The sequence below is a fragment of the Oncorhynchus nerka genome, linkage group LG17, assembly GCF_034236695.1.
Source record: "Oncorhynchus nerka isolate Pitt River linkage group LG17, Oner_Uvic_2.0, whole genome shotgun sequence".
NCBI classification, from domain to species: Eukaryota; Metazoa; Chordata; class Actinopteri; order Salmoniformes; family Salmonidae; genus Oncorhynchus; species Oncorhynchus nerka.
In genome coordinates this window covers 16,198,848-16,221,373 of record NC_088412.1, presented here as the reverse complement: position 1 = coordinate 16,221,373, position 22,526 = coordinate 16,198,848, and the positions used below count along the sequence as shown (strand labels likewise).

Sequence of the window (22,526 nt, the reverse complement as noted above, 5' to 3'; positions counted from 1 at the left end):
ATGAGGATCGCCATACGAAAGGAAGACCCAGCGATACCTCTGCTGCAGAGGATAAGTTCATTAGAGTTGGAATGCAGAGTTAAGGAAAAGCAGCCAACAAGTGCTCAGCATATGTGGGAACTCCTTCAAGACTGTTGGAAAACTTTCCCGATGAAGCTGGTTGAGAGAATGCCAAGAGTGTGCAAAGCTGTCAACAAGGCAAAGGGTGGTTACTTTGAGGAATCATTATATTTTTTATATTTTTTATAATTATTTTTAGCCCCTTTTTTCTCCCCAATTTCGAAGGATCCTATTGTTAGTAGTTACTGTCTTGTTTCATCGCTACAACTCCCGTACGAGCTCGGGAGAGGCGAAGGTCGAGAGCCATGCGTCCTCCAAAACACAACCCAACCAAGCTGCACTGCTTCTTAACAGAGCGTGCATCCAACCCTGAAGCCAGCCACACCAATGTGTCTGAGGAAACACTGTACACCTAGCGACCTGGGCAGCGTGTACTGTGCCCGGCCCGCCACAAGAGTCGCTAGTGCGCGACAAGACAAGGATATCCCTGCCGGCCAAACCCTCCCTAACCCGGACGACGCTAGGCCAATTGTGCGTCGCCCCATGGATCTCCCGGTCGGCGCCTGCTGCGATAAGAGCCTGGGCTCGAACCCAGAGTCTCTGGTGGCACAGCTACTACTGCGCCTCCCAGGAGGCCCTATATAACATTTATTTTGATTTGTTTAGCACTTTTTTGGTTACTACATGATTCCATATGTGTTCTTTCATAGTTTTAATGTCTTCACTATTATTCTACAATGCAGAAAATATTAAAAATATAGAAAAACCCTGGAATGAGTAGGTGTGTCCAAACTTTTGACTGGTAGAGTATAAAAAAATGATAGGGAGGCATTTGGGACACAGCCCTGGTAAGCCCCTGAGGGGTGGAGTGGCCCATCTCTGATGCAGTGACTTTGGGGTGAATACAGTTCATAATTAGCTAACAGAAACACAGCAGGGTTGGCTGCACATTCAAATTTAAGACAGAATTCCAATTTAGCTAAAATTCCAGAGCTAGCTAGCTAGTTATACTGCAAAAAAGTAAGTCTAACAACACCACAATGATGACAAAGGTTTTTCTACTAATGATTTGCCTTCTGAATGTCATTGTGTTTCCAAGCCACTAAATGCACTTTAGACTACGTCTTCGTCAGCGTCAATTAGGTGGAATTAAGTAGAACCTTCAGTCGGGTATCTGTGCTCAGGAGAATCTTCATAACAAAATTGTGACGCAACGTGCAACCCATTAATTTCTTTCAAAGTTGTTAATTTTTAAATTATAAATACAAATGACTACCTGCAAATTGGATTGAATCCAACCCTGTCAAACAGGTAGCTATCGGACAGGTCCAGCAGATCTTGAGCTGGACAGACAGAATGCAAGGGGGTTAAAGGATGAGAGAAAAAGAGGGAGGGGTCTGACTGGACAGGTCCTTAAAAAAGGAAAGTAGGGAGAGGTAGAACTCAACACACAGGCAGGACAGAGAGAGAGATAACCAGTGAAGACATCTGAAGATCTCCGAAGAAGTGAAGCTACAACGGAACATTTTAGAAGGTGAGATTTCAACATCTGTTCATCTAATACTGTATCTGAATGCATGACAAATGGCACCCTATTCCCTATATAGTGCACTACTTTTCACCATGGCCCATAGAGCACATTTAACCCTGGTTAAATATATATGAATATATCCAATAAGTGGAATGGCTGGGGGTACTCCAAGAGAGGTTAGGGAAACTTACCTACACTCTGAAGTACTCACTGACTTTGACTTGATGGCTTCTCTTTCACTGTCTGTCTTTGTGTGTCTCTCGCTCTCTCTTTCTCTCCCAGGAGACTATCACCATGGCGATGTTGACCATTCTTCTGCTTCTCAGCGCTGCCATTGGACTGAGCAAAGCCTTAACTCTGGATGAAGCAAGTAAGAGAGTTCACCTCACACTTTACATCATTATTTTTTATGTTGTAGGAGGGGGGGGGGGGTGTGAGTCTTTGTGTGTGTGGAATGACTGATCTACAAATAATATTGAGTAGTTATTTATGATGCCAGGTGATTTGTAGATCAGTCAGTCTCAACCCACCTTGAAAGTTGGCTGCAATTTCTAACATGCCCTGTGTCTTCTCCTTACAGATGCTATGGTGGCATCTGCAGCAGATAAAAAAATCCCATGCCCCACAGACTGGTTCCAGTTTAATTCACGCTGCTTCATGTTTGTCCAGACTGCAAGGACATGGCCTGAAGCAGAGGTATAATGCTTACCCTCTACTGTAAATTAAAGAAGTTCAATTAAAATCAACTTGCTTATTTGGTGTGATGTTACCTTAAAGGGGATTTTGCCTTATTTTAACAGGCATCACATGGATGTCCAGTATGTAAAATACTGAACCTCCCTTTTAAGTTATTGTCTAGTTAGACATTTCTAGGCTTTGCAATATTTATTTAATGTGTGGAGTCAGAACTCCTGTATATTGGAACCCACAGGCCATGAGTTAACACATAGACACTAATATCTCGATGAGCCTATTTCAAAGAACATTAGTTGTGATGGCCAATATTTGATTGTGAGAGTCCAGAACACACATTCTCACAAAGACTGGACAACTGACTAATACCTACATTATGACATGTCTTTGTCCCTGTCTATGGCTTGCTCTAGCGCCACTGTATGTTCCTTGGAGCAAACCTGGCGTCTGTGCACAGCTCTGTGGAGTCCCAATTTCTACAGGCGGTGGTGTTGATCAAGACTGGCGATTTCCCTCTGACCTGGATTGGAGGATATGATGCTGTTGAGGCAAATGTGGAAAAGGTACCCAATTGTCATATTTGAGTAAAAGTTAAAATACCTTAATAGAAAATTACTACAGTAAAAGTGAAATGTTTACTCTACCTGAACAGTCCAGCTATAGTATACTCACAGATGAATAGGATTTTTGGTATGCTCATCAATATGTCAAGGGTCACTTGTGAAGTCAGGGCCGTACTCACCAAACGTCTCAGAAAATGAATCCTGTTAAACCTGTTTTAAGACAAAAATAACTCCCAACTTTTGGGGTGATGTTAAGACACTGCTCAGACAAACTCTGAGCCAGGAGTAAAATCAAGTCACTAACGTTTATCTCAGCTGGTAATCATGACATTTTGAGGTACGACAAAGGAAAGATGGTGATGATGCTCATTGACATGTTACAAATTATGGTGAATAGCCAATCGCAATGAGGCTTCGCCAGCTGTGAACTCTATAGCACCCTTCAGACGACCATGGTAAACATGACATTACATCAAATGTTGCAATGGTAAAACGTTTGATATAATTTTCACCTGACAGAGTCTGTTTGCATACTTAGGATAATTTCCTAATATGTTGGGATGCATTTTCTGTTTTGTTTGACCAATTCTGATATTTTAAATAATGTGATAGGCATATTCAGGGTTGGGGAGTAACACATTACATGTAATGGATTGCAAAAAAACAAATCTGTTACATGCCCAGAACAAAATATTGTAATCGGATTACTGACACTTTAGAAAAACTGGAGGATTACTTCTAGGATTACTTTTCAATTCAGAAAGGATGTTAGAATATTATTTAGTTGTTGACATCTTTCTGTTTCGTCAAAGACATTCAAATAGGCATTTAAAAAAGGTGCAAGTTTAACTTTGTTCAACCTGAGCGAATATGACTTCAAGTCGGAGACCACTATGACACCAAGTGTGTTTGATGGATTGCGGGAAAAGAGCAGGAATAGGCTTTTGTAGGCTACAGTCCAAGCTATGTCAAATCAAATCAAATTCATTTATATAGCCCTTCTTACATCAGCTGATATCTCAAAGTCCTGTACAGAAACCCAGCCTAAAACCCCAAACAGCAAGCAATGCAGGTGTTGAAGCACGGTGGCTAGGAAAAACTCCCTAAAAAGGCCAGAACCTAGGAAGAAACCTAGAGAGGAACCAGGCTATGAGGGGTGACCAGTCCTCTTCTGGTTGTGCCGGGTGGAGATTATAACAGAACATGGCCAAGATGTTCAAATGTTTATAAATGTTTACAAATAAATGTATAAATGTTTACAAATAATAATTATCACAGTAGTTGTCGAGCAACAAGTCAGCACCTCAGGAGTAAATGTCAGTTGGCTTTTCATAGCCGATCATTTAGAGTATCTCTACCGCTCCTGCTGTAGAGAGTTGAAAACAGCAGGTCTGGGACAGGTAGCACGTCCGGTGAACAGGTCAGGGTTCCATAGCCGCAGGCAGAACAGTTGAAACTGGAGCAGCAGCATGGCCAGGTGGACTGGGGACATCAAGGAGTCATCATGCCAGGTAGTCCTGAGGCATGGTCCTAGGGCTCAGGTCCTCTGAGAGAGAGAAAGAAGAAAGAGAGAATTAGAGAGAGCATACTTAAATTCACACAGGGCAATGTCTTCCAAAGGGAGCAACTGCTGTCCGCATCCAAAGATTATCCAACTTGAATAAACACTTGGAGGTTAGGACAACAGCAGTGGTGTAGCCTACGGGCGATACGGATATCACTTATTATTGATATCTACATATCTACTTTGATTTGATTTGATTTGATTTGATTACTTATTATTGATGTGAATCACACTGCTGCTCTCTCATTTAGCTATTTGCGACATCCACATTTTTTAAGTTGTGGGTGTCTGTTCACAAATATATATGTGTATTTTAACCCAATAATGGTTGAATTGAAGTTCAAGCTGTCTATCAATAATTGTTTTTGTGACTAGTGGACAGCCAGTGAAAAATGTACTCTTGCAACACCTACACTGCGGATCCCCCATGGTGTTGTGCTCCATACTGTCGATAACTAGTTAATTGAATGAGGCCGAGAGCAGGGCTTTTAACTACTCTAGGATAGGGGAACAGTCGCGTCCTACTTGGCCAAAAGCCAGGGAAATGCAGAGCGGCAAATTCAAATAAAATTATATAAAAATCAAACTCTCATTAAATCACACATGTAAGATACTAAATTAAAGCTACACTCGTTGTGAATCCAGCCAACATGTCAAATTTTAAAAAGGCTTTTCGGCGAAAGCGTAAGATGCTATTATCTGATGATAGCACAACAGTAAACAAAGAGAGTAGCATATTTCAACCCTGCAGGCGCTACACAAAACGTAGAAATAAAATATAAATCATGCCTTACCTTTGACAAGCTTCTTTTGTTGGCACTCCAATATGTCCCATAAACATCACAAATGGTCCTTTTGTTCGATTAATTCCGTCCATATATATCCAAAATGTCCATTTATTTGGCGCGTTTGATCCAGAAAAAAAGAGCTTCCAATTTGCGCAAAGCCACTACAAAATATCTCAAAAGTTACCTGTTAACTTTGCCAAAACATTTCAAAATACTTTTGTAATACAACTTTAGGTATTTTAAACCTTAATAATCGATCAAATTGAAGACGGATCTATCTGTTTTCAATACAGGACAAGAGGAAACTAACACTACTTTTCTAGTCTTGCCCAACTAGTCTTGCCCAACTCTCAACAGCGTATTATCTTATTCAAGATGGCCGTACTTCTTCATTTAACAAAGGAATAACCTCTGCCATTTTCCAACGACTGGTGACATCCAGTGGAAGAGGTAGGAACTGGAAACAAGTGCCTCAGAAATATAGTTCCCCAATGAAAAAACATTGAATAGACAGTGACCTCAAAAAAAAAAAGAATTTATGAATGGTTAGTCCTCGGGGTTTTGCCTGCTACATAAGTTCTGTTATACTCACAGACATGATTCAAACAGTTTTAGAAACGTCAGAGTGTTTTCTATCCAAATCTACTAATAATATGCATATCTTACATTCTTGGCATGAGTAGCAGGAAGTTGAAATTGGGCACGCTATTTATCCAAAAGTGAAAATGCTGCCCCCTATTTTAATACCTCAATCTAATTTTTGATGATGATATATATATCAATATGTTTAACGGACACATACTCAAACTCATGCTCTTTTGATAGACTTAAATAGCTGCAAATTATCAAGATATCAAAGTGTAACCAACAAAAAAGTAAACAGTAGGCCTATAGCAAATGGAGCATATGGCATTAATTTTTCACATGCAAATAGCATTTTTTGGCAGGCTAGTGCCCAGGGCATGCCATTTCCCGATAGCAGCATTTATTTTTCAACTCAAAGCAATGATCCCAATCAGTTCTTAGTTTTTAAGTTATGCTCAGGTTAAACAAGGGGTATTCTATGAATTGGAATGACTGGAAATCTGATAGACTTTGTTCTTTGTTTCATGTAAAGATGTAGTTTAATCATATTATTATCTGTAGTATAAGCCTACATAAACAACACAAGTCAAATTAAACATTTATGGCTATGTAAACTCTAACATTCATTTATCCTGCAAAAAATGTAGTTCAATTGGTAATATTAATTTGTCTTCTTCTAACGCCTCTTGATCTATCATATTACATGACTGAGTTTGGGTAATCCAAAAGTTACATTACTGATTACAATTTTGAACAGGTAACTAGTAATTGTAACAGAATTACATTCAGAAAGTAACCTACAGTACCCAACCCTGGGCATATGGCACTGAATCATACAGTATAATGGTTGTTAAAAGCAGCATTTTGATAATATTACTAATATTAATATATTCACAGTGGTTACTTCCATTTGACAATGCTAAATGGTTTTTCTAACAGTAGGCATCAGGTTACTTTCCGAAATGTTGCATAAATGCTTGAAAGGGCTATTATTTTTACCGAACACCATTAAAGTTTACATAGCCCCTAAATGCTTTCAATTACCCAATTCTATAAGCATGCCCAATTTAGGCATTCTTTTAACAACATGATATTCCGCTTGAAAAAACATGGTTATTGAAATAATCGGAAACCATATGTGAGTATTTATTAGCCTAGTGGTTAGATGTATTTTGGCATATCATGTGAATAAGGCCTCATGATTATTTATTAGCCTAGTGGTTAGATGTATTTAGGCATATCATGTGAATAAGGCCTCAGGATTATTTATTAGCCTAGTGGTTAGATATCTTTAGGCATATCATGTGAATAAGGCCTCATGTGAAATCATTGTCTTAAGCGCAAGAGATACTGTTGCATGTAGGTCTAGATTATTTATGGGTTGATCAGATAAAAATATCAAAACATTATGTTAACAACTCCAAAGAAATGTGGCAGTGATTTCAGTTTAGAATGTTGAATCGTGCGTTACACCATTCAAATTAATGGGGATAGAACACGCTTTATATGAGCAGAAAATATAGCAAAAAGCTGTTTTGCAGCAATCTAAGATGAGTCAGTCTGTACATCAGCCTGTACATGTCAATGTTGGTTTAATGTTTGTAGCATTAACATTTCAAGAGCAGTAGATAATCAATATACGTCCCATTGAAGCCTATGGTTATAGTTCAAAAAGTATAAATGATATCTAAAAGCAACAAATAAATTACTGCAAACAACAAACACTCTTTTTCCCTTCAGACATCATTGCACGTGTGATAGAAGGGCACATGATGTACCACCATTTTTTAACATGCTGCTCAACGCTCCTCAGCTTGGCAACAAAATCAATAACAATGTTGGTGTGGTGGTCAGTGTTGCTGTTTCCCCCTACTGCGGATTCCATCTCTAAACGGTTGTGTTGTAGTTATATGTGATTTCTTTGATACTGAGACCTCAGTTCTTCCTCACAGGACAGGCTATGGTTCTGGAGTGACGGATCTAAATTTGATCACCAGAACTGGGCGAAAGACGAGCCCAATAACTATCACGGTGCCAGAGAGCCATGTGTTCAGATGAACTTTGGAGGTACAGTAAGCCCACTATCATTCACTGATCCATTCATCAAATTAAATGTTATTCATAGTAAGTATAACAAATAAATCTGACACACACACTTTGATTTGAATTTTTGTGTTTATATCTGAATTGATTTGAAAGGTCATTTCTATTCTGTGTTTCCTCTTAAGGTAAAGATGCCTGGAATGATGCATTATGTGGAAGGAGATATCCCTCTGTGTGCTCCATAAGGACCTGTTCAATCTATCAAACTATCAACTGAAACCAAGCATTCTACTGCGTAGTGTCAGCAACCTAACTGAAAAATGTTTATGGTAAAATCAAATACTTTATGAAGATTATTTGTTGCTGTGAAATGAAAGTTTAGTTACTTGTTGCAGACAATGTTGATGTGGTTTGTTGTCAATAAAACAGGTGTACACATTATTTTCTCTCAGGAGTCATTATTAAACATGAATGATAGTTCCATAATTGTCAAATCCTTTGAAGTGTTTCGTTAAGATAGTCTGTTCAGTGGTCATTTAAATTCTTTGAAATTCTTTCAATTATTCTTGGAGAATATAATTTATAATTGATTCTCTTGTATAACCAAAAAGGTTTTATTACTCCACAAACAACATGAATGTAAACAAACAATGTATATTGCTTTAAAATAAGTCAAACATTATCATGTGGTTGTCATAGACCATTAGCGCGCTGTCTATGATATTGAGAGGTGTTACGTTTCCCTACATCATCCATTCTCTCTATACCAAGTAACGGGTCAGCCGTTTGACTCTTATTAGAATCACAGAATGTAGCTTTTTGTTTCCAAACTCTCACTGGTTATAGACATGTGTGAGTACAAGATGTGCTTGTTATAGCCAAATACACTGCTCAAAAAAATAAAGGGAACACTTAAACAACACAATGTAACTCCAAGTCAATCACACTTCTGTGAAATCAAACTGTCCATTTAGGAAGCAACACTGATTGACAATAAATTTCACATGCTGTTGTGCAAATGGAATAGACAACAGGTGGAAATTATAGGCAATTAGCAAGACACCCCCAATAAAGGAGTGGTTCTGCAGGTGATAACCACAGACCACTTCTCAGTTCCTATGCTTCCGTGCTGATGTTTTGGTCACTTTTGAATGCTGGCGGATCTTTCACTCTAGTGGTAGCATGAGACGGAGTCTACAACCCACATAAGTGGCTCAGGTAGTGCAGCTCATCCAGGATGGCACATCAATGCGAGCTGTGGCAAGAAGGTTTGCTGTGTCTGTCAGCGTAGTGTCCAGAGCATGGAGTCGCTACCAGGAGACAGGCCAGTACATCAGGAGATGTGGAGGAGGCCGTAGGAGGGCAACAACCCAGCAGCAGGACCGCTACCTCCGCCTTTGTGCAAGGAGGAGTACTGCAAGAGCCCTGCAAAATGACCTCCAGCAGGCCACAAATGTACATGTGTCTGCTCAAACGGTCAGAAACAGACTCCATGAGGATGGTAAGGGCCCGACGTCCACAGGTGGGGGTTGTGCTTACAGCCCAACACCGTGCAGGATGTTTGGCATTTGCCAGAGAACACCAAGATTGGCAAATTCACCACTGGTGCCCTGTGCTCTTCACAGATGAAAGCAGGTTCACACTGAGCACGTGTGACAGACGTGACAGAGTCTGGAGACACCGTGGAGAACGTTCTGCTCCCTGCAACATCCTCCAGCATGACCGGTTTGGCGGTGGATCAGTCATGGTGTGGGGTGGAATTTCTTTAGGGGGGCCGCACAGCCCTCCATGTGCTCGCCAGAGGTAGCCTGACTGCCATTAGGTCCCGAGATGAGATCCTCAGACCCCTTGTGAGACCATATGCTGGTGCGGTTGGCCCTGGGTTCCTCCTAATTCAAGGCAATGCTAGATCTCATGTGGCTGGAGGTGTCAGCAGTTCCTGCAAGAGGAAGGCATTGATGCTATGGACTGGCCCGCCCGTTCCCCAGACCTGAATCCAATTGAGCACATCTGGGACCTCATGTCTCGCTCCATCCACCAACGCCACGTTGCACCACAGACTGTCCAGGAGTTGGCGGATACTTTAGTCCAGGTCTGGAAGGAGATCCCTCAGGAGACCATCCGCCACCTCATCAGGAGCATGCCCAGGTGTTGTAGGGAGGTCATACAGGCACGTGGAGGCCACACACTACTGAGCCTCATTTTGACTTGTTTTCAGGACATTACATCAAAGTTGGATCAGCCTGTAGTGTGGTTTTCCACTTTAATTTTGAGTGTGACTCCAAATCCAGACCTCCATGGGTTGATAAATTTGATTTCCATTGATAATTTTTGTTTGATTTTGTTGTCAGCACATTCAACTATGTAAAGAAAAAGTAATTAATAAGAATATTTAATTCATTCAGATCTAGGATGTGTTATTTTAGTGTTCCCTTTTATTTTTTTGAGCAGTGTATATTAGAGTTGTATGGAATGGTGTGATAGTCACAGTGTGACATGTTTATTCCCTCTGTTAACAGCTATGTAGTATAATTACATCAACATGATCATGATAATCAACACATTTAGTTTTGTTATTTGCTACTTTGTACTTGCTAAATGCTGAATGAGTGAGAATGTGAATACGATATAGTATACTATAATATTATAGCCTAGCACATCATGTTACATTACATTGGTAAACACAAAAACTGTTTCCAGTGACAAGTTGATGAGAAGACCGGTCAATAGATATGTTGGGCAGATGTACTTCAAACAACATCTGCCAGTTGAATATAGACAGAGTGGGACAGTAAGTTTCGTTCTGGATTTTCTACTCAAAATGTTGGGTTATTTCTTTATTCTGTACAAAACTTCACAATGTAATTTTACATTTTTTCGTCATTATTGAAAGATTATTAATGAGATCCTATGTACGTTATATATTGTCCTTAATAATGATGAAAGCCTATGTATAATTGTAGGCTTCATGGGACGTGAACACTCGTCAAATGACACTTGAAGATAACGTGCCAACCACTGGTCTACTAACCCATGTTTATGACAGACAGGAGACAGTACAGGCAGACAGTCTCAGGCGGGATGACATCACAATGGCTACTAGAACTCACCTGCAGCTCACTTCTGCTACATTCACACCTCCAGGGGGCCCAAATTGATTGTATTAGTCTCTCTCACTCAGATATCATATTAACATGGCAAAATGTGTAAAATTGCAGCAAATGTGCTTTAAAACTGCAAACATTTCTCTCCACCCTATTGCAAAATGTGTACAATTGCAGGAAATGTGTTATCCTGTTAGGGATGATGCGGAATTTGGTCCCTGTACAGGAACCAAAATCAGCGGAAATTTCAGAGAGTCACCTGTAGTACTCGATAAAACTCAAACGTTCATTAAAACACACATGCAAGGTACTCAATTAAAGCTACACTCGTTGTGAATCTAGCCAACATGTCAGATTTGTAAAATGCTTTTCGGCGAAAGCATGAGAAGCTATTATCTGATAGCATGCACCCCCCGAAATACCTGAACGAGACCTAAACAAAAGATTTAGCGGTAGCCGGTGACACACAAAACGCAGAAATAAAATATAAAACATTCATTACCTTTGACGAGCTTCTTTGTTGGCACTCCTATATGTCCCATAAACATCACAATTGGGTCTTTTTCCCGATTAAATCCGTCATTGTATACCCAAAATGTCAATTTATGAAGGCCGTCTGATCCAGGAAAATTCACCTTTACAAGACGCAACGTCACTTTTTAAAATTAAAAAAGTTGCCTATAAACTTTTACAAATCACTTCAAACTACTTTTGTAAACCAACTTTAGGTATTAATAAACGTTAATAATTGATCAAATTGATCACGGGCGATCTGTATTCGATAGCAGCAAGTCTTGAAATCATCGTCCATTTTTTCACTTTCATAACTTCCTCGGTTCACCCCCAAGACAGGAAGTGCCTATACGTCATCCCACCAAGAATAAACATGCAATGAAATGCCAGTACTGGCGACATCGTGTGGAAGCTGTAGGCATTGGAAACGGAACCTCATCTATTTTCTATCGACATAGACAATACATTGACTGGCGGATGAATATTTTTTTTGTGTTTTTGGTGAACAGTTTTCCCTGGGATTTTTACTCCTAAACACGTTCTGTTATAGCCACAGACATGATTTAACCAGTTTGAGAGACTTCAGAGTGTTTTCTATACACACATACTTATCATATGCATATACTATATTCCCTCTAATGAGTAGCAGGACGTTGAAATGTTGCGATTTTTTACAAAAAGCTGTGAAAATTCGCATCATCCCTAACAGGATTTATGAAATTGGAAAATCTTATCTTCGCCCCATTGCAAACTGCTTGGAATTGCCGCAAACTTTCTTTAAACCTGCAACATTTTCCTGTTGTCATTTTAAGTTCCGATGAAACTGCTGCGTTTCTGACCAAGTGCATCATTGAAACAATCTGTCAGTCCCCGCGCTACATTATTACGTTTGATCCGTGTACAAATAGGCACAAGGGAATAAGTCTGTAAGGTATAACTTTCCCTTAATCAGAATCAGGTTACCAATTCATGATTCATTAGTCCAACACATTAATTAAAATGTATGTTTTAATCAAAGAATAATTCCACAACACAAGCTACTAAACAATGTATGTACCACATGTACAGTTGAAGTCGGAAGTTTTAAATACACTTAGGTTGGAGTCATTAAAACTCGTTTTTCGACCACTCCACATATTTCTTGTTAACAAACTATAGTTTTGGCAGTCGGTTAGGACATCTACTTTGTGCATGACACAAGTAATTTTCCAACAATTGTTTACAGACAGATTATTTCACGTACAATTCACTGTATCACAATTCCAGTGGGTCAGAAGTTTACATTCACTAAGTTGACTGTGCCTTTAAACAGCTTGAAAAATCCTGAAAATTATGTCATGGCTCAAGAAGCTTCTGATAGGCTAATTGACATAACTTGAGTCAACTGGAGGTGTACCTGTGGATGTATTTCAAGGCCTACCTTCAAACGCAGTGCTTCTTTGCTTGACATCATGGGAAAATCAAAAGAAATCACCCAAGACCTCAGAAAAAAATGGGATACCTTCACAAGTCTGGTTCATCCTTGGGAGCAATTTCCAAATGTCTGAAGGTGTCACATTCATCTGTACAAACAATAGTGCAATTTTACACATTTTGCCATGTTAATATGATATCTGAGTGAGAGAGACTAATAAAATCAATGTTGGCCCCCTGGAGGTGTGAATGTAGCAGAGGTGAGCTGCAGGTGAGTTCTAGTAGCCATTGTGATGTCATCCCGCCTGAGACTGTCTGCCTGTACTGTCTCCTGTCTGTCATAAACATGGGTTAGTAGACCAGTGGTTGGCACGTTATCTTCAAGTGTCATTTGACGAGTGTTCACGTCCCATGAAGCCTACAATTATACATAGGCTTTCATCATTATTGAGGACAATATATAACGTACATAGGATCTCATTAATAATCTTTCAATAATGATGTTAATGTAAAATTACATTGTGAAGTTTTGTACATAAGAAATAACCCTACATTTTGAGTAGAAAATCCAGAATGAAACTTACTGTCCCACTCTGTCTATATTCAACTGGCAGATGTTGTTTGAAGTACAGCTGCCCAACATAACTATTGACCGGTCTTCTCATCAACTTGTCAATGGAAACAGTTTTTGTGTTTACCAATGTAATGTAACATGATGTGCTAGGCTATAATATTATAGTATACTATATCGTATTCACATTCTCACTCATTCAGCATTTAGCAAGTACAAAGTAGCAAATAACAAAACTAAATGTGTTGATTACCATGATCATGTTGATGTAATTATACTACATAGCTGTTAACAGAGGGAATAAACATGTCACACTGTGACTATCACACCATTCCATACAACTCTAATATATTTGGCTATAACAAGCACATCTTGTACTCACACATGTCTATACCCAGTGAGAGTTTGGAAACAAAAAGCTACATTCTGTGATTCTAATAACAGTCAACCGGCTGACCCGTTACTTGGTATAGAGAGAATGGATGATGTAGGGAAACGTAACACCTCTCAATATCATAGACAGCGCTAACGGTCTATGACAACCACATGATAATGTTTGACTTATTTTAAAGCAATATACATTGTTTGTTTACATTCATGTTGTTTGTGGAGTAATATAACCTTTTTGGTTATACAAGAGAATCAATTATAAATTATATTCTCCAAGAATAATTGAAAGAATATCAAAGAATTTAAATGACCGCTGAACAGACTCCCAGATCTTAGACTATCTTAACGAAACACTTCAAAGGATTTGACAATTATGGAACTATCATTCATGTTTAATAATGACTCCTGAGAGAAAATAATGTGTACACCTGTTTTATTGACAACAAACCACATCAACATTGTCTGCAACAAGTAACTAAACTTTCATTTCACAGCAACAAATAATCTTCATAAAGTATTTGATTTTACCATAAACATTGTTCAGTTAGGTTGCTGACACTACGCAGTAGAATGCTTGGTTTCAGTTGATAGTTTGATGGATTGAACAGGTCCTTATGGAGCACACAGAGGGATATCTCCTTCCACATAAATCATCATTCCAGGCATGTTTACCTTAAGAGGAAACACAGAATAGAAATGACATCTCAAATCAATTCAGATAAACACAAAAATTCAAATAAAAGTGTGTGTGTGTCAGATTTATTTGTTATACTTACTATGAATAATGTTTAATTTTATTAATGGATCAGTGAATGATAGTGGGCTTACTGTACCTCCAAAGTTCATCTGAACACATGGCTCTCTGGCACCGTGATAGTTATTGGGCTCGTCTTTCGCCCAGTTCTGGTGATCAAATTTAGATCCGTCACTCCAGAACCATAGCCTGTCCTGTGAGGAAGAACTGAGGTCTCAGTATCAAAGAAATCACATATAACTACAACACAACCGTTTAAAGATGGAATCCGCAGTAGGGGAAACAGCACCACTGACCGCCACACCACCATTGTTATTGATTTTGTTGCCAAGCTGAGGAGCGTTGAGCAGTATGTTAAAAAAGGGTGGTACATCATGTGCCCTTCTATCACACGTGCAATGATGTCTGAAGGGAAAAAGAGTGTTTGTTGTTTGCAGTAATTTATTTGTTGCTTTTAGATATCATTTATACTTTTTGAACTATAACCATAGGCTTCAATGGGACGTATTTTGATTATCTACTGCTCTTGAAATGTTAATGCTACAAACATTAAACCAACATTGACATGTACAGGCTGATGTACAGACTGACTCACCTTAGATTGCTGCAAAACAGGTTTTTGCTATATTTTTGCTCATATAAAGTGTGTTCTATCCCCATTAATTTGAATGGTGTAACGCACGATTCAACATTCTAAACTGAAATCACTGCCACATTTCTTTGGAGTTGTTAACATAATGTTTTGATATTTTTATATGATCAACCCATAAATAATCTAGACCTACATGCAACAGTATCTCTTGCGCTTAAGACAATGATTTCACATGAGGCCTTATTCACATGATATGCCTAAAGACATCTAACCACTAGGCTAATAAATAATCCTGAGGCCTTATTCACATGATATGCCTAAATACATCTAACCACTAGGCTAATAAATAATCATGAGGCCTTATTCACATGATATGCCTAAATACATCTAACCACTAGGCTAATAAATAATCATGAGGCCTTATTCACATGATATGCCAAAATACATCTAACCACTAGGCTAATAAATAATCCTGAGGCCTTATTCACATGATATGCCTAAATACATCTAACCACTAGGCTAATAAATAATCCTGAGGCCTTATTCACATGATATGCCTAAATACATCTAACCACTAGGCTAATAAATAATCATGAGGCCTTATTCACATGATATGCCAAAATACATCTAACCACTAGGCTAATAAATAGTCACATATGGTTTTCGATTATTTTAATAACCATGTTTTTTCAAGCGGAATATCATGTTGTTAAAAGAATGCCTAAATTGGGCATGCTTATAGAATTGGGTAATTGAAAGCATTTAGGGGCTATGTAAACTTTAATGGTGTTCGGTAAAAATAATAGCCCTTTCAAGCATTTATGCAACATTTCGGAAAGTAACCTGATGCCTACTGTTAGAAAAACCATTTAGCATTGTCAAATGGAAGTAACCACTGTGAATATATTAATATTAGTAATATTATCAAAATGCTGCTTTTAACAACCATTATACTGTATGATTCAGTGCCATATGCCCAGGGTTGGGTACTGTAGGTTACTTTCTGAATGTAATTCTGTTACAATTACTAGTTACCTGTTCAAAATTGTAATCAGTAATGTAACTTTTGGATTACCCAAACTCAGTCATGTAATATGATAGCTCAAGAGGCGTTAGAAGAAGACAAATTAATATTACCAATTGAACTACATTTTTTGCAGGATAAATGAATGTTAGAGTTTACATAGCCATAAATGTTTAATTTGACTTGTGTTGTTTATGTAGGCTTATACTACAGATAATAATATGATTAAACTACATCTTTACATGAAACAAAGAACAAAGTCTATCAGATTTCCAGTCATTCCAATTCATAGAATACCCCTTGTTTAACCTGAGCATAACTTAAAAACTAAGAACTGATTGGGATCATTGCTTTGAGTTGAAAAATAAATGCTGCTATCGGGAAATGGCATGCCCTGGGCACTAGCCTGCCAAAAAATGCTATTTGCATGTGAAAAATTAATGCCATATGCTCCATTTGCTATAGGCCTACTGTTTACTTTTTTGTTGGTTACACTTTGATATCTTGATAATTTGCAGCTATTTAAGTCTATCAAAAGAGCATGAGTTTGAGTATGTGTCCGTTAAACATATTGATATATATATCATCATCAAAAATTAGATTGAGGTATTAAAATAGGGGGCAGCATTTTCACTTTTGGATAAATAGCGTGCCCAATTTCAACTTCCTGCTACTCATGCCAAGAATGTAAGATATGCATATTATTAGTAGATTTGGATAGAAAACACTCTGACGTTTCTAAAACTGTTTGAATCATGTCTGTGAGTATAACAGAACTTATGTAGCAGGCAAAACCCCGAGGACTAACCATTCATAAATTCTTTTTTTTTTTTGAGGTCACTGTCTATTCAATGTGTTTTCATTGGGGAACTATATTTCTGAGGCACTTGTTTCCAGTTCCTACCTCTTCCACTGGATGTCACCAGTCGTTGGAAAATGGCCGAGGTTATTCCTTTGTTAAATGAAGAAGTACGGCCATCTTGAATAAGATAATACGCTGTTGAGAGTTGGGCAAGACTAGTTGGGCAAGACTAGTTGGGCAAGACTAGTTGGGCAAGACTAGAAAAGTAGTGTTAGTTTCCTCTTGTCCTGTATTGAAAACAGATAGACCCGTCTTCAATTTGATCGATTATTAAGGTTTAAAATACCTAAAGTTTTATTACAAAAGTATTTTGAAATGTTTTGGCAAAGTTAACAGGTAACTTTTGAGATACTTTGTAGTGGATTTGCGCAAATTGGAAGCTCTTTTTTTCTGGATCAAACGCGCCAAATAAATGGACATTTTGGATATATATGGACGGAATTAATCGAACAAAAGGACCATTTGTGATGTTTATGGGACATATTGGAGTGCCAACAAAAGAAGCTTGTCAAAGGTAAGGCATGATTTATATTTTATTTCTGCGTTTTGTGTAGAGCCTGCAGGGTTGAAATATGCTACTCTCTTTGTTTACTGTTGTGCTATCATCAGATAATAGCATCTTACGCTTTCGCCGAAAAGCCTTTTTAAAATTTGACATGTTGGCTGGATTCACAACGAGTGTAGCTTTAATTTAGTATCTTACGTGTGATTTAATGAGAGTTTGATTTTTATATAATTTTATTTGAATTTGCCGCTCTGCATTTCCCTGGCTTTTGGCCAAGTCGGACGCGACTGTTCCCCTATCCTAGAGAAGTTAAAAGCCCTGCTCTCGGCCTCATTCAATTAAACTAGTTATCGACAGTATGGAGCACAACACCATGGGGGATCCGCAGTGTAGGTGTTGCAAGAGTACATTTTTCACTGGCTGTCCACTAGTCACAAAAACAATTATTGATAGACAGCTTGAACTTCAATTCAACCATTATTGGGTTAAAATACACATATATATTTGTGAACAGACACCCACAACTTAAAAAATGTGGATGTCGCAAATAGCTAAATGAGAGAGCAGCAGTGTGATTCACATCAATAATAAGTAGATATGTAGATATCAATAATAAGTGATATCCGTATTGCCCGTAGGCTACACCACTGCTGTTGTCCTAACCTCCAAGTGTTTATTCAAGTTGGATAATCTTTGGATGCGGACAGCAGTTGCTCCCTTTGGAAGACATTGCCCTGTGTGAATTTAAGTATGCTCTCTCTAATTCTCTCTTTCTTCTTTCTCTCTCTCGGAGGACCTGAGCCCTAGGACCATGCCTCAGGACTACCTGGCATGATGACTCCTTGCTGTCCCCAGTCCACCTGGCCATGCTGCTGCTCCAGTTTCAACTGTTCTGCCTGCGGCTATGGAACCCTGACCTGTTCACCGGACGTGCTACCTGTCCCAGACCTGCTGTTTTCAACTCTCTACAGCAGGAGCGGTAGAGATACTCTAAATGATCGGCTATGAAAAGCCAACTGACATTTACTCCTGAGGTGCTGACTTGTTGCTCGACAACTACTGTGATTATTATTATTTGTAAACATTTATACATTTATTTGTAAACATTTATAAACATTTGAACATCTTGGCCATGTTCTGTTATAATCTCCACCCGGCACAACCAGAAGAGGACTGGTCACCCCTCATAGCCTGGTTCCTCTCTAGGTTTCTTCCTAGGTTCTGGCCTTTTTAGGGAGTTTTTCCTAGCCACCGTGCTTCAACACCTGCATTGCTTGCTGTTTGGGGTTTTAGGCTGGGTTTCTGTACAGCACTTTGAGATATCAGCTGATGTAAGAAGGGCTATATAAATAAATTTGATTTGATTTGACATAGCTTGGACTGTAGCCTACAAAAGCCTATTCCTGCTCTTTTCCCGCAATCCATCAAACACATTTGGTGTCATAGTGGTCTCCGACTTGAAGTCATATTCGCTCAGGTTGAACAAAGTTAAACCTGCACCTTTTTTAAATGCTGATTTGAATGTCTTTGACAAAACAGAAAGATGTCAACAACTAAATAATATTCTAACATCCTTTCTGAATTGAAAAGTAATCCTAGAAGTAATCCTCCAGTTTTTGTAAAGTGTCAGTAATCCGATTACAATATTTTGTTCTGGGAATGTAACAGAGTCGGGTTTTTTGCAATCCATTACATGTAATGTGTTACTCCCCAACCCTGAATATGCCTATCACATTATTTAAAATATCAGAATTGGTCAAACAAAACAGAAAATGCATCCCAACATATTAGGAAATTATCCTAAGTATGCAAACAGACTCTGTCAGGTGAAAATTATATCAAACGTTTTACCATTGCAACATTTGATGTAATGTCATGTTTACCATGGTCGTCTGAAGGGTGCTATAGAGTTCACAGCTGGCCAAGCCTCATTGCGATTGGCTATTCACCATAATTTGTAACATGTCAATGAGCATCATCACTATCTTTCCTTTGTCGTACCTCAAAATGTCATGATTACCAGCTGAGATAAACGTTAGTGACTTGATTTTACTCCTGGCTCAGAGTTTGTCTGAGCAGTGTCTTAACATCACCCCAAAAGTTGGGAGTTATTTTTGTCTTAAAACAGGTTTAACAGGATTCATTTTCTGAGACGTTTGGTGAGTACGGCCCTGACTTCACAAGTGACCCTTGACATATTGATGAGCATATCAAAAATCCTATTCATCTGTGAGTATACTATAGCTGGACTGTTCAGGTAGAGTAAACATTTCACTTTTACTGTAGTAATTTTCTATTAAGGTATTTTAACTTTTACTCAAATATGACAATTGGGTACCTTTTCCACATTTGCCTCAACAGCATCATATCCTCCAATCCAGGTCAGAGGGAAATCGCCAGTCTTGATCAACACCACCGCCTGTAGAAATTGGGACTCCACAGAGCTGTGCACAGACGCCAGGTTTGCTCCAAGGAACATACAGTGGCGCTAGAGCAAGCCATAGACAGGGACAAAGACATGTCATAATGTAGGTATTAGTCAGTTGTCCAGTCTTTGTGAGAATGTGTGTTCTGGACTCTCACAATCAAATATTGGCCATCACAGCTAATGTTCTTTGAAATAGGCTCATCGAGATATTAGTGTCTATGTCTTAACTCATGGCCTGTGGGTTCCAATATACAGGAGTTCTGACTCCACACATTAAATAAATATTGCAAAGCCTAGAAATGTCTAACTAGACAATAACTTAAAGGGGAGGTTCAGTATTTTACATACTGGACATCCATGTGATGCCTGTTAAAATAAGGCAAAATCCCCTTTAAGGTAACATCACACCAAATAAGCAAGTTGATTTCAATTGAACTTCTTTAATTTATAGTAGAGGGTAAGCATTATACCTCTGCTTCAGGCCATGTCCTTGCAGTCTGGACAAACATGAAGCAGCGTGAATTAAACTGGAACCAGCCTGTGGGGCATGGGATTTTTTTATCTGCTGCAGATGCCACCATAGCATCTGTAAGGAGAAGACACAGGGCATGTTAGAAATTGCAGCCAACTTTCAAGGTGGGTTGAGACTGACTGATCTACAAATCACCTGGCATCATAAATAACTACTCAATATTATTTGTAGATCAGTCATTCCACACACACAAACACTCACACCCCCCCTGCTACAACATAAAAAATAATGATGTAAAGTGTGAGGTGAACTCTCTTACTTGCTTCATCCAGAGTTAAGGCTTCGCTCAGTGCAATGGCAGCGCTGAGAAGCAGAAGAATGGTCAACATCGCCATGGTGATAGTCTCCTGGGAGAGAAAGAGAGAGCGAGAGACACACAAAGACAGACAGTGAAAGAGAAGCCATCAAGTCAAAGTCAGTGAGTACTTCAGAGTGTAGGTAAGTTTCCCTAACCTCTCTTGGAGTACCCCCAGCCATTCCACTTATTGGATATATTCCAGTACTATTACATTAGAGCAGATTCAGCTAATGTAGGGCTGAGGAATACCAAGTATCATCTGTTCCACCACATAGAGGAGATTAGCTAAGCACACATGAATATGCATGTCCCCAAATGGCACCTTATTCCATATATAGTGCAGTACTTTTACCCAGGGTTAAATGTGCTCTATGGGCCCTGGTGAAAAGTAGTGCACTATATAGGGAATAGGGTGCCATTTGGCATGCATCCAGATACAGTATTAGATGAACAGATGTTGAAATCTCACCTTCTAAAATGTTCCGTTGTAGCTTCACTTCTTCGGAGATCTTCAGAGGTCTTCACTGGGTCTCTCTCTCTCTCTCTGTCCTGCCTGTGTGTTGAGTTCTACCTCTCCCTACTCTCCTTTTTTAAGGACCTGTCCAGTCAGACACCTCCCTCTTTTTCTCTCATCCTTTAACCCCCTTGCATTCTGTCTGTCCAGCTCAAGACCTGCTGGACCTGTCCGATAGCTACCTGTTTGACAGGGTTGGGTTCAATCCAATTTGCAGGTAGTCAATTGTATTTATAATTTAAAAATTAACAACTTTGAAAGAAATTAATGAAGATTCTCCTGAGCACAGGTACCCGACTGAAGGTTCTACTTAATTCTACCTCATTGGCGCTGATGAAGATGTAGTCTAAAGTGCATTTAGTGGCTTGGAAACACAATGACATTCAGAAGGCAAATCATTAGTACCAAAACCTTTGTCATCATTGTGGTGTTGTTAGACTTACTTTTTTTGCAGTATAACTAGCTAGCTAGCTCTGGAATTTTAGCTAAATTGGAATTATGTCTTAAATTTGAATGTGCAGCCAACCCTGCTGTCTGTCTGTTAGCTAATTATGAACTGTATTCACCCCAAAGTCACTGCATCAGAGATGGGCCACTCCACCCCTCAGGGGCTTACCAGGGCTGTGTCCCAAATGCCACCCTATCATTTTTGTATACTCTACCAGTCAAAAGTTTGGACACACCTACTCATTCCAGGGTTTTTCTATATTTTTAATATTTTCTACATTGTAGAATAATAGTGAGGACATGAAAACTATGAAAGAACACATATGGAATCATGTAGTAACCAAAAAAGTGCTAAACAAATCAAAATAAATGTTATATAGGGCCTCCTGGGAGGCGCAGTGGTAGCTGTGCCACCAGAGACTCTGGGTTCGAGCCCAGGCTCTGTCGCAGCAGGCGCCGACCGGGAGATCCATGGGGCGACGCACAATTGGCCTAGCGTCATCCGGGTTAGGGAGGGTTTGGCCGGCAGGGATATCCTTGTCTCGTCGCGCACTAGCGACTCTTGTGGCGGGCTGTACACGCTGCCCAGGTCGCTAGGTGTACAGTGATTCCTCCGACACATTGGTGTGGCTGGCTTCAGTGTTGGATGCGCGCTGTGTTAAGAAGCAGTGCAGCTTGGTTGGGTTGTGTTTCGGAGGACGCATGGCTCTCGACCTTCGCCTCTCCCGAGCTCGTACGGGAGTTGTAGCGAT

The 22,526-nt window shown here is 39.3% G+C and overlaps 2 protein-coding genes across 2 annotated transcripts; one reads left to right on the top strand and one right to left on the bottom strand.

Moving 5' to 3' along the window:
- The first annotated feature begins 1,885 nt into the window (after window positions 1–1,885).
- LOC115145437 (ladderlectin-like) lies at window positions 1,886–8,266 on the top strand. The gene is made up of 5 exons (XM_065002774.1): window positions 1,886–1,961; window positions 2,172–2,287; window positions 2,698–2,847; window positions 7,737–7,851; window positions 8,013–8,266. Exons 1-5 carry the CDS (start codon window positions 1,886–1,888, stop codon window positions 8,102–8,104), a joined length of 549 nt encoding a protein of 182 aa, XP_064858846.1. The 3' UTR covers window positions 8,105–8,266.
- Window positions 8,267–14,236: 5,970 nt separating this feature from the next.
- Window positions 14,237–20,850, bottom strand: LOC115145436 (ladderlectin-like). The gene is made up of 5 exons (XM_029686969.2): window positions 20,775–20,850; window positions 20,454–20,569; window positions 19,894–20,043; window positions 14,652–14,766; window positions 14,237–14,490 (listed from the first exon to the last, which is right to left on the bottom strand). Exons 1-5 carry the CDS (start codon window positions 20,848–20,850, stop codon window positions 14,399–14,401), a joined length of 549 nt encoding a protein of 182 aa, XP_029542829.2. The 3' UTR covers window positions 14,237–14,398.
- Between the last annotated feature and the right edge of the window lie 1,676 nt (window positions 20,851–22,526).